The following is a 15,847-nucleotide window of genomic DNA, read 5'->3' as shown; positions in this document are numbered from 1 at the left end:
TATATAACATTATGACTATATGTCTATAGGACAGTATGACTATATAACATTAGAACTATATGTCCATAGGACAGTATGACTGTATGACAGTATGACTATATAACATTAGAACTATATGTCTGTAGGACAGTATGACTGTATTACAGTATGACTATATAACATTATGACTATATGTCTGTAGGACAGTATGACTGTATTACAGTATGACTATATAACATTAGAACTATATGTCTATAGGACAGTATGACTGTATGACAGTATGACTATATAACATTATGACTATATGTCTATAGGACAGTATGACTGTATGACAGTATGACTATATAACATTAGAACTATATGTCTATAGGACAGTATGACTGTATTACAGTATGACTATATAACATTAGGACTATATGTCTATAGGACAGTATGACTATATAACATTAGAACTATATGTCTGTAGGACAGTATGACTGTATTACAGTATGACTATATAACATTAGAACTATATGTCTGTAGGACAGTATGACTGTATTACAGTATGACTATATAACATTAGAACTATATGTCTGTAGGACAGTATGACTGTATGACAGTATGACTATATACAACATTAGAACTATATGTCTGTAGGACAGTATGACTGTATTACAGTATGACTATATAACATTAGAACTATATGTCTGTAGGACAGTATGACTGTATTACAGTATGACTATATAACATTAGAACTATATGTCTGTAGGACAGTATGACTGTATGACAGTATGACTATATATAACATTAGAACTATATGTCTGTAGGACAGTATGACTGTATTACAGTATGACTATATAACATTAGAACTATATGTCTGTAGGACAGTATGACTGTATTACAGTATGACTATATAACATTAGAACTATATGTCTGTAGGACAGTATGACTGTATTACAGTATGACTATATAACATTAGAACTATATGTCTGTAGGACAGTATGACTGTATTACAGTATGACTCTATAACATTATGATTATATGTCTGTAGGACAGTATGACTGTATTACAGTATGACTATATATAACATTAGAACTATATGTCTGTAGGACAGTATGACTGTATGACAGTATGACTATATAACATTAGAACTATATGTCTGTAGGACAGTATGACTGTATTACAGTATGACTATATGACATTAGAACTATATGTCTGTAGGACAGTATGACTGTATTACAGTATGACTCTATAACATTATGATTATATGTCTGTAGGACAGTATGACTGTATTACAGTATGACTCTATATAGCTTTCATAAAAAGGTGATCACTATTATTGTTTCCTCTCAGATTGCGGCCACTTCCCAATCTGAACATAATACTGTGCAGAGCAGGAGCAGCAAGAGCAGAGACCAGCTGAGGAGCACACCAGCAGAGACCTATTTATAGAAAGCTATGGGATAGCTTTCATATAGCTGAGCTATATTTTTTGTACAGTAACTGGTGGCTTACCTTACTACATGTTATAAGTAGCTTTCCCAACAGGGCAAATGGGTCACTTATTGGACACCATGTTGATACTGTTGATTGGAAAAGGAATGCCTGGATGTTTTATGGGCTTTTACTTCAGGCTGTGTATAGAAGGCTTTGACTCTGTGTTCACCCACTACAACAGACTGAAATATTCCATGTCACATAAATTTCCTTCAGGACATTTGACCAGGTGATGTCTGAGTCTCCAGGATTTTTTAAAGTGTTCAACAACGCTGACTTTACAAATTTAGGGAAGGTCCTCGTATTCAGGAATCCAGTGTAACTTTGGGTCCCAGTTAGTCTCTTCCATCATTATCCAACAGTGGGTTATCTAAAATTGAGACACCAACCATTTCGAACTCTGGGTGAGAACAGGCAGCCCAAATTGCTTTAGATGAGACAGTCACTGAACTTCATACTGACCCTAGTCCGTGCAGCCCCATTTTCACATATACGAGGACCTTCTGAGCCTCTTGGTTTTACCCACGGACAAACCTCAGATTATAAAAAACTCTGGGATGGACAAGACTGGACTTCTATAGAACTTGTATACTGGACTTGTGAACAAATATATCTTGTCATGTGACATTAGTCAGTTCACAAAGTCAACCAGCCTCAAACACACAAATTTGATAGAGTTAGCCCAGGACTCCTACCCACAGGTTTGGTTTTCTTGCGCTGCTACCAAGGTTTTTGTGGGTCGCTTTCAGCAAACTGGACTCTGTAAACTGTTTTAGTGCACATGAGCTCCTGAGTAATATTAGTACCACGATCAGATAATGCTAAAACAGTGTTAGTACCACGATCAGATAATGCTAAAACAGTGTTAGTACCATGATCAGATAATGCTAAAACAGTGTTAGTACCACGATCAGATAATGCTAAAACAGTGTTAGTACCATGATCAGATAATGCTAAAACAGTGTTAGTACCACGATCAGATAATGCTAAAACAGTGTTAGTACCACAATCAGCCAATAATGCTGTCACGGCGTGGAATGGTGCAGGACCCATGCGCAAGACACGAAGACTGAAGGTGACAAAAGGAGGACTTTACTTACAAACTAAAGATCAAAATACACGCGCAAACTGGAACAAAACCGATAACAAAAAGGTGCAGCCAAACAGTGTGCGTATAAACACAAACAATGATAGACAAAGGACAGGTGAAACACAAGGGCTTAAATACAAGAGGAAAACTAAACAGGGAAAACATGATTGGATAAACTTAACAAGGGGAGAACGAGGTTAATAAATGCAACAAACAGGATCAGGTGAGGGGTGGAAACACACATGGAAGAGGAGCACAAGACATTTCAAACTAAAAGTCCAAGGATGAGGTGCAGGCTGTGACAAATGCTGAAACAATTTTGGAGTAATAGCTGTGTGTAATGCCAGAAGTGTGTGTAAATATATAAAACATTATATAATATTAATTATACTATATTATCAGTTATTACAATTATATCAATTAACAGTTACATCATTATCAATTATAAAAATTATATCAATATTACATGTCCATGAACTGAAGCAGGTTTACATCAGATTTAAGATACTCTTTGAATCTGTGGCTGGAAGTCAGCATTCAATACCAACTGTACGACAAGCAAAACTGACCTCAGAGTAAGGCAGAGGAGGGTCACATGTACAGTAGGTAAATAATTGTTTGCTGACAAAGTGTGAAGAAGTAACTGACAATAAAAGTGTAATTGCCACAAGAGGAAGATAACTTGTTATTAAAGAAGTGCGTGCATATATGCAGATACAGAGTAGTAGAGTTTTATAAAGCTCAAGGCCATAGTGGGAGGACACCCTCACCTGACCAGACAAGAGAAATGAAGTTGAGATAATACAAAAATGAAATGCCAGAGATGGCACTGTAGATAGTAATAATAATAATTATTATTATTTTCGTTATTATGATTATTATTATTATTATTATTATTAAATAACAATAGTCTCTGTGAAACTGCTATGTGACCAATGGTCCACTAGAGGGCAACAGCTAACAATTCATACTCGAACATTGCGCTATTTTAACATTGGTGTCAAGGTATCTTTTTCTTTGTAAGCATACAACGCTCACCTCATTTTGCTTGAAGAAATATCTTGATATCTTGATAACTTTCAAATGTCCTTAATTTTTAATTTGTATTTCGTATTTTAATGTTGTGCAGGAAAACTATAGTTATGGAGAAAGAAATGCATAAAAAGAAAGGGACAAATGAGCATCAGTTTGCATAAATAATTATGAAACCAATTATTCATTGATAATATCATTTTAATAAACAGTCAGAGGAGAATGCCAGCAACAATGTTTTACATCCAATACATTCAAAATCTCATTTAGTGAAAATACAGCATGTGAATGTTCACCAAGTGTTCCAACAAAAATGTTCACCAAGATCACTTATATTTATCTGGTATTTAATTTGCTTCAGAAATTTTATCTTCTCACATTTCAATCAAACCACGGTTTAGAGCACGCGGGGGCAATTCTTTCAGAATAATATTCACATGTGTCAGTCATTCCTTTACTCTGGCAGGAAGGTTGTGCTAAAAACTTCACCCTTTCTCTCTTTCCTCTCAAAGGAAATCAGGGTCTCTGAAGCACGGAACAATAACAAAAACATTCTGTGCGTACAGTTCACTTTTCTGGTCTCTTTATGCAAGGCTGAAGACTGACCTGACTAGAGAAGGATCTTGATAAAGTGCAGATGAAGCAAATGGCACTTTAACACTACTCCAGCAATCCTGTAACACAGCACTTCAGACCCAACCCAACAGCTGTATCAGCCTCTCCACAGCCAGCATTGTCCAGACATTCTAAACTCCCACTCTGGAGGCTTTGGGAATCAAAGTCCACAAGATCATACGTCTACATTTATAATACACAGGCCCTAGAATTGTAAAACTCTATCCACCCCGTTTCGACCAGTGAGGGACTTAACAGCTATCAGAGCTGTGGTTCTTCCTGTCCAGGCCATAATGACAGAGGTCCAGAGTTGGAGTTAGTTTATAGTTTTAGTCAATCTCCTGTAACAGGGGGGTCTGTTCACATGCTGAGCTGCTTGGATCCACATCTGGGCAGGGTCTGGCCGCGTGATTACATCTGATCATCTGTGATGACATAGGGAATGACATCATATTGTTAGAATTTCTCTTTTTTTTTAAAAAAAAAAAAAAAAGTATCCTATGGGCTAGATTGGATAACCTCTTGCACTTGTAAAATAAATATAACATCACGTCCTGTGCAAGCCTTGGATCCTGAATGTCTTAAACCGCTCTCAATTGAAACATACCTCTCTGGAACATACTTAAAGCCCAGTGCACTTCTACTCTCTGTCTTTCTCTCACACTTCACCGAAGCTCCAGGAGGCCTCATATCACAGCTCAGCGTCACCGAGAGTCAAGCTGATACCCCAGCACTGACTGCCTTTCAGTTACATGTTGTTCTCCCAGTTATTGAATATGGTCAAACAACGAGCAGCACAAAATGTGATTCTGAAACCAGTGACACCAGTTGTGGTATTTTATTTGAAAAATAATTCATTAATATGGATCAGCTTCAGTAAGTCTGAGGATCAGACTAATAAACCCAATTGTATGACAGAAGTTAATCGTGTTAAAACCACATTTACTTTAGTCTCTATTTCTTCTCAGAGAAATGCACTGAAGTACAAACTCCTATCTCCACAGTCTACTAACATCTGCACAGCCTTTACATTCGTCCTGAAGGCACGGCACTGGGACAAAACCAAACACAACTGCATTCCACCACCACTCTGCATTCAAAAATGATACCACATTGTTCGTAACAAACAGCTCCTATTCCAAGTCAGAGGTCATACAACCATCACTGTTCCAGCAACATCCAAATGGAATTGAGAAAGAAAAGTTCTCTGGGCAAAACCAGTTTGACCTGACAACCCAGTTACCAGTTTAACTGGCCAACCCGGTAACCAGTTTAACTGGCAAACCCGGTAACCAGTTTAACTGGCAAACCCGGTAACCAGTTTAACTGGCAAACCTGGTAACCAGTTTAACTACAGAACTGGGACTGGGAGAAATTTAAATACCTAACAGGTTTTTTTTGTGCATGTGTCAAATGATCAAAATTTTGTTTGAGAATCAGCAGATATTTTCTCAGTATACATTCATTCAATGGGGCTTCCTGTTGAGCAGTGTAACCAGCATTTGATGTGAAAGAGCTATGAGAGGTGAGAAAAGTGATGTGACACTACATAAGAATGAGTGACTGAGAGTGAGGGGTGGGGGAGCATGTGTTGTTCCAGTGGCACCAAGAATCTTAAGTGGAGAAGAGGATATGGAATAAGCTTCCATTGGCTGAAAACAGGAGTTGGAGAGGAGACATGTATGAGCCAATGACCCACCTGTGCTGTTCATGATAAATTTTTCAGCTTGTCTCGCAATGGCACTTGGGTCGTTTTTAGTGTCTTTTATGTCGTCCTAAAAGATAATCAAACTTCTTTTAATACTTCAGGTCGGCAGAAACGGCTCTGATTGGCCATCACGCTGATTGGAATAGTTTCAGCCCCTCGGCTGTTCTTGGATTAGTTGTGTGTTAGGTGTTTGGTTTGGTTGCACATGCAGAATGTCTTTGAAATGAGGGATTATGAGAAACAAGAGCATGCGATTTCATTCAAGATCATGCAGTAGTTAATCACATGTCCTCTCAGAGATCCTTCTGATCATCATTTTCACTTGTGTAATTGTTTCCGGAGAGAATCAGATATATTTCTTATGCAACACAGCATCTTATCCTATCATTGCCTTTTTATAGTCTTCGAAAATCAAAAGAAGCATCGTTAAATGACTAATCTTACTCTGATTAGATTCAAATCGACTCTGAATGTTACAGATTCCTGTGACAGACTGAATCACTTCAGGACTTAAACTTGATCAGTATGTTGTCAAAATATGCAGACCTCATCGTCTTGTTTCTCGCTAAGAACTACCTGTCCTCTTGATCCCTGTAAAACAATTAAGCAACTTGTTTCCTAGTTTCCATCCAGAATACTGGAATAATGTCAATATGTACCTGCTGTTATATCATTAAAATGCTCAGTAGGCCTGAAGTACCATTAAAAAACAGACAAAAAGGAAGTGTGAGGTAATGAGAATATCCAGTGCAGTTTAGAGGCTTTGTTTTACATACAGTCACGCGCCACGTAACGGCCGTTCGGGCAACGTCTGATCGCATATATGTTCGTAGTCCCGTAAAGTTATAACAGAGTTCAGAAATCCCGATCGGAGAGCAAGATGTAGCGGATGTAACCGGACATAACGAACGCAACAGCTTCCGGCAGCCAACAAGTGTATTTCATGTCCCTTGTATACAAAGCGATTGCACTGCTAGGTGTATAATGGTACAGTACATATATAACTATAATACGTCTTGATAGTCATAATCAACGCCCATGTTATTGGCTTATGTATGTACTGTACTGTACTGTACTTTCTATCGTTGTTTTAATGTGAACTTTCCCTTCTTACAAATACAATGTTTACCGTATAGCAGCGTATGCTTCGACTTGTAGGCAGCAGCATCTTATCTCGTGTATCGCGCATTTCTTGAGTGCTGTAGCGCTACCTCTCTGTTTAATTTTCTTTTGAAAATATTACTGTGAAGTGCATCATAACTCCCAAACGCAGCTGTTTAGTCAATACAGGTGCACTGCAGTGTCCCATGTGACTGTGCTAAGTATATAAAGTGGCGTTCGCACAATGTCTAAATCACATAGCGTCCTATTTCACAGAACGTATTGTGGACGTCAAGTGACGCATGACTGTACTCAACATTTTTCACTACTTTTACACTGAAAAATTATGGTTGGGCTCTTATGGGCTGGGCTTAAAAGTTATGTCTTCAGACCTTCTTCATGGCATTCAACCTCAAATCCTAAAGCTATGAATCATGACACAGCTCTCGGGGATGAAAGTCTATGAATCCGTCACCACCCAATCCCAGGGTCCAGGGCCTTTGGTATTATTGTCATAAAGTAATAAGAAACCTGATCTCATTGTGTTATGTCATTCCTTCTGAGAATAAACTGGAATCCTTTGTCTTTCTATCTGTTTATGCAGCAAATGAAAACTGACTTGGTGACTTTCTCGTTAGTTTGATCCCTCATGTGCACTCGTGGTGAACTCTGCCCAGCTGAGTGCAATGCATGTGTTAGTGAATTACAGGGAAAACTGTAAAATGACACATTATTTATTCCAGTCATCTTAATTAGATATTTATCCCCTAACGAACACTGACCGTCTAATGCATGCGTGCCTGTCACCGTGCCATACAAAGACAGACAATTAAGGAATCTTTCTCCCTCTCAAACACACACACACGCACATGCACACATAGGCCAACCACACAAATAACATAAACATACACAAAAACACTTTACACCCTACCTTCTCCCACAGACTCAGAGCCACAGACAGCAGGATTGTGGCTAAGCCTAGCGCAATGAAAACATACTGCATATACTCCATCACTTTGGGTAAAACCACCAAATTTGTGTGGAAGGTTTTGAGGACAGGACCATCAATGTATCCACTCTAGCGAGATATGAGAGAGATAAGAGGTCAATCTTTTTGCTACTGCAGACATCTACAAACAATAAAGTTACGTTTTTAAAATGATTATTTATAGTTACCTCTCCGAACCATATCATCGGCATCACCACCTCAGAGATCTTCCCTGTTTCTCTGTCAGGAGACACCAAACAATTTCAAATAAGGAGTTCATTATCAGCAAAGAAAACGATACATTTATCAAAGCAAAAGGAACCCCAATTTAGTTTTACATTTTATCTCAGAGCTCAAAGTGATATTCAAATTCAACTTAGCTGCACCACTGGTGTAAGAACAGGTTTTTCAGGAGGGAAATTAGGGTAAGACAACACTGCAATGTGTTTCATTAGGAATACAGTAAGGAGAAATGCAGTTCCAGTTGGAGAGGACATGGCATTCCTGTTTGTCCAGTTGGGCTCAATCAGGAGGTGTCTGATACTCACGAAATCCCTGAGACTTTCTTCATAAGCAGGTTGAGCTGCAGTCTGATCGACACATTCATAGGAACCCCGGTCTCCTGTCATATAATTCACACAATAAATGCCTTACTGGATGTTTCAGGGCTGAAGAAAAACATTTAATGAAATGCATCACAAGTGCTTGGTGGCACAAAGTCTACAAATTCAAAAAAAAGATCTGCATCATTGGCACTTGAGTGTGAATCTGAGTGCACGTTTGCATTTCTCAATATGTAAAGAAAATAAATGCATCTTGGCTAATGAGGGTGGAGAACCCACTGACATGTGGAGAAGGAATCAGCCAATACGGGTAATTTAGGGTACGTCCTATTTAGGGCTTAATGTTTCCTCTCATGGTAGAAATATGTATTTGTTGTATGAATAGGTTTCAGTGAAGATAAGAATAATAATCAATTCAAATTTTCATATGAAATACCTGATTCCTATTACAGGAACACAGACCAGAACAACAGATGTATTTCATAAGATATGACCTATATGACTGTTTAATGCTACTGCCCTGGTGAACTTTATACTTTGGACTCTAGCATCATACTGTTAATGTTTGAGGAATACACTACACAGCCCTCTTCAGATATATGTAAGAAAAATGTAAACATGTTATATGCAACTGAAAAAAAATATAAAAAGAAATGCCATGGCTTAATTAGAGTCAGATGTGATGCTGGACTTCATGCACTGTTCAGCTAAACTGCACAAAAGATATTTGAAGCATTCCATATTTAACTAAACTGAACACATAACACACAATTTTTCACAAAAATATAATTATTCTGTCATAGAACACAAGCACTGGACTTTGATCAGTAATGATTTTGAGTGTCAAGGTCCTGTGCAGTCTGACCGAACAAACAGGGAAGATAAAGGCTTTTATCATCAGTGTCCATTAGCTAACTAAAGTATCATCAGAGACATCCATGTGAAGAAAAATTTGGCTTCCCTGACAAAACAAGATGAAGAGACATTTATCTTCCACGTAATGGTACAAATTATCCATAAAGAGTCCGTTCAAAAATGAAAAGCACACCCGTCATGGTTTTGTCAGTAACTCCTACCCATCCCAAACAGAGAACTTTTCCTTCATTTGTGAACCAAACATCATGGCTTTTCACCATATGCCGTATTTTCCCATAATTAAACAACGAAATGCAGAGGTGCTGCTGGATGAGTGGGCAGACACATATTTGGCTTGGGTAGATCTCACAGTTGTTTTCCTAAATTGACTCTCTTATTTGGCCTCTGGAACCAGATCTGGGATCAGTCACAGCAGAACAGAGGTCCCCAGAGGCCTATGTGGCGTCATGCAGTGAATTGGTCCCAGATGGACAATCCCTGCTGAGGAATTGCATAAGTTTCTGATTTTTGTGGCATAACCAGGCTCATGAGAGGACTGCTCAAGTTACTATTAGAGACAAACATCATTACAAAAATATTAGAGAACCTGGAGTCCTGATGAGCCACACGCGGAATCAACTGAATCAGGATTGCATAATTTAGTCCATTGTTTGAGCAGAGACCTTTATCTAAGCTAATAAGCCCTCATAAACAGACTTTATCTTATCACATTAAAAGCTCTCTGTGGCAAAAGGGTTTTTGTGACCAGCACTGGCACGAAGTCCTGACTAAACAGACACTTACACCTTACACACTGTCTCTCTCTCTCTCTTGTTCACACACACACACACACACACACACACACACACACACACACACACACACACACAGACTTCTAAATTATCAGATTACTCTGTCAGTCAATAAGCAAGCTAGGCTTTCAGCTGGTTATCAGCTGGGAATCCTATTCCTATAATCTGATTTCATGGGTAAAGAGGAGTCATGAGCAAAGTTTACTGCATTACCCAATCAGGCTGAGTTTTAAGAAACTCCAATGTGTTTATAATGGGTAATTTGTTTGGTGCTGTCATATAATCATCATAACAGCAATGATAACAGTTATCATATCGTGGTACTCACAGCAATTTCCAATTAGCTTATCAGATGCCCATACAGTTAAATTTTGGCATTATGAGTAACAAGCACCAATGTCAAAGCCTGATCAGTAACAATTTTACTGTGACTTCTCAGCCAGATGCACAAGTAAACTGTGTGACTGTTCACGTAACAAATTTAGATAAGACTAGTAAAGCCTCAACTTTACAACCCATCTGACAGATAAAACAGAGAGGACTCAGGGCCACACGGCCCACTCAACCTATGGCAAATAACCTTGAATGATAAAAACAAAGAACTCGACAAATTCCCTGAAGCATGACATGGAGTGCTGCTGACAGAATCCACTGCCTGGGCAACTCATACACGTTTTTTGGCCCTGATACCAAAACATGACAAAGAACTTGGCTATAAAATATAAAACCAAGGGGAGTCAACACTCAACCATGCCACTCTGTATCATAGATCTGCCCCCCCGTACGACAGATCTGCTCCTTTCTACTATGGCAGAACCGGCCCTGGAGGTCCAACTGAGCACTGCGCTCTGTGAAATGATGGATGGGTGCCAAAACACGTTTTATGCATAAAATGTAGCCCTAAATAAAATCAAATTAAACTAGATGAAAAAACTTACTGGATACCAGACCTCCAGGAGCTTATGACATGTGAGTGAAAGAGCATGTAAGTGAGTGGCTAGCATATTTTACCGGGTGAATGTCTATAAAGAGTCCGTGGTCACGTTCATTTGGGCTGAGTCCATTGACCGTGTTGAGCAGGACAGGATCGGCATTGTAGAAGTGTGGGTGAGAGATGAAGACTGGTGAGTCTGTGAACAGAAACATCCAAAATGTCTGAACAAGTCCAGTTTCCAGTGTAAGACTGAGCCGTGGATGTCCGACTGACTGACTGAAGTTTAGTAAGTTATACAACCAAAAGAACCATTTGTATCAAGAAATAGGTCGATGTCAGAAGACAGCAATCTTACTATAGAAAGATTTCATTTATTTTTTAAATATTTCCACATAGAGACAAATACTAGAGACCTTAAAAAGACTTAAACTAATTTGGCCCTAGTTTGCTACACCATAGCTTGTTGACACTGACTGTGTCTGCAGGTGCTGACGTTGAGCAGGCCGGACTCTCTGCAAGGGCAGAAGCCTTCATTGGGGGCGTAGTCTGAACCGTTAGCAAACAGAGTCTTTGGCGCAACAAAACGGTACACAGGGATCCCCCTCATCACCCCAGGCCTCTGATACACCAGCTCCATCGATCTGTAAACGCCAAGCGTATCAAACACAGCCGTCAAAGATGCAAACCTCAGCACTTATAGTAAGATTGCTTCAGTGAACACGTACTGAAGCTCCCTATAAAGTCAAAAGTAATAGTTTACCATGAAAGATGGGTTGTATCTGTAAGCATGTAGGTACCTGCAGGCGTCTGGGCTATAAAACGGCAAGGTGGATTCAGGGGTCATGAAGGGTGGCCACATCTGGCCCGCTGTACCATTGATCATATTGCACTGTTCAGTCCTCCAGTAATTCACCTGCAGTGCATTAGCGCATGGAATGGACGTCCATATAATTCAGTAGAGCAGATATTCAAATAGCAGAAAGCAATACACTCATACCGCAAAAAAAACTTCGCCCCACCCACCTCCCCCAACATGACTTAGTCAAATCACCTTTTTCAAGCCGTTCCATGAGTCCACCTTGTGAACATTCCTGATGTCATCTTGACCAGTGAACACCGTGAACAGCCCTGTGTTGGAGTTATTAAACTGGATTTGGACAAGAAAAGACAGAGTATGTCCAGTGATCCTCACAGAACTGAAGGCTAATTATTTCTCTCCTAATCCCATATACTATCTGTCTTAAATATTACTGTTACAGTAATATTTAGAGAACGAGAAATAAAGACACAAACCTCAGCAAACAAACCAAATTTTCCACTGGAGGGAAGCATTCCTGGCAGGAACGTGTTGAGGAAGTCAACCAGCTTGCTGTCATAGCCCCACATCAGTTCACCTACAGGTTTGGTGAGGAAGGCACCCTCTTTAAAAGTCTTAAAGGTGGCGCTGACCATTAACCGCACAGCATAGGGCATATTCTCCATCATTACAGCTGCACCCTGGTTTGGGATGGTGTAGACAGATTAATTATGATATATTACTTAAATGCATAAGATTTAGAATTATATCAAACTGTTGGCGGTGAAGTTCAAAGTGAAGCATCTTACCAACACCAGCATGTTGGGGATGGTGACCACATCAGACTCATCACCCACAGACATGCTCCTCTCAAAGAAATACTGACGATATTCACGATATGACACTGTGTTGTTGGCGTGAAATGTGATGTTGTCCTTCCAGCGTTTCTCACTGGACCAGCCCAATGTGAAGAGGGAGGAGAGAAAGGGAGTCCAGTCAAACAAAGTCTGTGTGAAGTCTTCGGTGTGAACTTGAACGTGGTGGGACTGTTTTTCATTTTATCATTTCATTAAGTTGATGCTCTTATCCATCCAAAGTGACTTAAACCTTTCTACTATGTCAGAGGTCACGAGTCACGGGATAAACCCTAGCGTAAAATGGCAGATCAGCATAAATCACAGTTTATTTTAGGAAAGATGCAGAATACACACATGACTTCTTAGCTTGCAGAACTAAAGCGCGTGATCAGAGGGGTTCGGTGGGGGTTAAAAACAGGGGAAACGAGGGGGGGGGGGCTTCCTAAAAGACATAACCTTCACTGAACCAAAATCAGGAAGCAATGACTCAATATTAGTGTAGAGTCAACCCATTTAACCAACAATAATCTTCACCTGGATTCTCAAACATATTAAAACATATAAATGTATATGTGTCCATGTTAAATAGCAAAACAACACAGGAATGAGTGTGGAGAGGTTTAGTGTCAGGTATATGTAACTCTTCTCAAAGACAAAAACAGTCCAACCCTTCCTCAGGGAATCCTTTTGATTAAGACTTTCTCTGGCCTACTGAGCATGGTCATTTTCAGGCTGATCAGTTTGACTAATTTCTCAGAATTTTTGCAAAATAGATCTGTGACTCATTGCAAGTTTGGATCAGAACAAACAGAACAGGGTGTCCTAGTCAATCAATATCCCCGCTCTAACACTGGGAACAGACTGGGGGCCAAAGCCAGAATTTCTGCTGCAAATCACCTCACTGTTTCAACATCCCCCACTGCTAAATGTCCCCCACTGCTCTGAATTTTTAACCGAATGTCGAAGAGGGAATTTTTTTTGTCTCTCAAGACATACACCAGGACATATGATGCAGGCACTGAATGCTGACTTCTTTACAGAGGGAATGGACTTCTATTTTATCTACCACACTTCTCCCACTGTCCTGCTGTGCAGAATGATGACTGAAGAGTGTTCCTCATCAGACCACTCAGGCAGGCCACAACAGGACTCCAAACATGCTCTTTTCTGGTATCTCAGTTATGTCGCCAATAGCCTACAGCTACCAGCAAATATGGACGACAACAATTTAACAAAGAACAGTCCTTTTCTTCGTAAGGTTCAAAAATGCCTCATCTACAGGTCCATCTCATCCCAAGCAGATTTCTGTTCAAGATTGTTATGCCTTCAGCTAATGGCAGGACCTGATCACAGCGGCTCTCAGACTTGTCTTCATTTCCATATGGTGCCAGGTCTGGGCAGCAGAACTCCAAAAAGTGGCCTTTGTAACATCTATGGAAGGCATGCTAAGCACTCATGACAAAGTCATCTCAGACAAATTTCTCTCTCTGAATTCTGTCTTCACAGGTACAGTTTGTGCATCTCAGCTCAGCGGGATTAAAGACAGCGTTATTGTTCATGCATTCTGAGCACAGACATATTCAGTGAGAGTTAAGTCTCACACTAGAGTCCAGACATCTCAGAGTATGGCTTTAAATACATATGGCCTATATTGGGGCATGATCGGAGAGTGTGCATTTACTTAACCTACAAACCTTGAGTTTACCTTGACTGCTTACCTGTAAACATAAGGCCCCTTTTGTTCAATCATGGGCTTTTCTCCTTTCAAAATTTCGTTGGGGTTGACGACGTTGAAAAAATACACAGACATGAAGAAGGGCACAGGGATGTCCCTCCACATCGTGTAGGAAAGGTCGTTCTTGGGGTTAATCTCTACATTCTGATGAAATGAGAGATAATGAAGTGGGAAACAGACATATGCAGGGACATACAGAGACTAATGAGATCATTTCATCACAATCCTAAGCACAGAATCCCATTCATTCATTTTATCCCCTGATAAAACACTCACTTTACTGCTTGTGGGACTGTGTAAGGAAAATATGATCCACTGAATCTCTATAAAATAGGGAGTTTTTTTAATAGTTTTTTTTAAAACTATACTCCAGTGCAAGTTTTTTTTCTTTTATCAGATAAAATAGTGTATTCTGTCAAGGGTCATTGGGACTGTTTGATTCAGTTCATTTGGAAATATGCAATTACAACAGATGACGCTCAGATGAAATGGGGCTTGGGGCCTCTTTAGGTTATCTTCCATTTCCTCCTCTCAATACTGAAGCAATAATTAACTGATTAAATTAAAAGAAAAGGTTTCCCGCATTAGTCTTCAGAGATGTACTGACCACACTATAAACTGAATGTAGATAAATATTCGCAGACAATCTTAATTAGACAACACAATTCTTTAAAAAAGAAAAAAGAAGAAGACGAAGAAAAGAAACAGACCAGGGTAACTAGGTCAAGTTTGTAAAGCCAAAGCGAAAAGTAAACCGACCCATGGCACCTTTCATATGACAAAGTGATTCGTGCTAATATGACATCCATCAACAGACATCATTCTATTACCCATAATCAACATTCACTTACCTTGACTATTTGATCGTCGATAATTATCGGTCCCACGAACACAAGCACAGTGCCAAATACCACCGTCAATATTCCAGCCACCAAAAGACCTACTGCTATTTTGGATTTTGATAAGGCCATTTTAATAACTTCGGAGTGAAATTTGACGAACAAGTACGAAATAAAGGTAATTTGTCCGGAAAAATGAATGACCGTGAACTGTTTGCAGATTTGTTCTGCTCAACATTCAGAAAATATCTACTCGGAAAGACTACAAACTCTGGTTGCCATTTAAGCTGACTGTGAAGTCTCGACGAAACAGGATGTCTGATGATTTAGATCAGCAGTACAATATTCTTGAAGTTCAAACCGTATCTGAAAGCGCACGAAGAGAAGTCCGATGTAATAAAGCCACAGAGTCATGTTTATGAGTCTACTATGACCCCACCTCCACAGCGGAGACTTATGGGGATTGT

General features: G+C 39.5%; 1 protein-coding gene across 1 annotated transcript; it reads right to left on the bottom strand.

Annotated features, from left to right (window-relative positions):
* Window positions 1-4,587: 4,587 nt before the first annotated feature.
* scarb1 (scavenger receptor class B, member 1) lies at window positions 4,588-15,512 on the bottom strand. Its single transcript, XM_030769172.1, has 13 exons — window positions 15,393-15,512; window positions 14,525-14,685; window positions 12,759-12,900; window positions 12,447-12,650; window positions 12,205-12,300; window positions 11,951-12,066; window positions 11,628-11,794; window positions 11,231-11,349; window positions 8,538-8,611; window positions 8,178-8,229; window positions 7,933-8,079; window positions 5,892-5,967; window positions 4,588-4,617 (listed from the first exon to the last, which is right to left on the bottom strand). The coding sequence occupies exons 1-13, from the start codon at window positions 15,510-15,512 to the stop codon at window positions 4,604-4,606; spliced, it is 1,488 nt and encodes a 495-aa protein (XP_030625032.1). The 3' UTR covers window positions 4,588-4,603.
* Between the last annotated feature and the right edge of the window lie 335 nt (window positions 15,513-15,847).

Source organism: Chanos chanos, chromosome 3 (assembly GCF_902362185.1).
Source record: "Chanos chanos chromosome 3, fChaCha1.1, whole genome shotgun sequence".
Taxonomy (NCBI): domain Eukaryota; kingdom Metazoa; phylum Chordata; class Actinopteri; order Gonorynchiformes; family Chanidae; genus Chanos; species Chanos chanos.
This window is presented reverse-complemented; position numbering and strand designations above follow the sequence as displayed.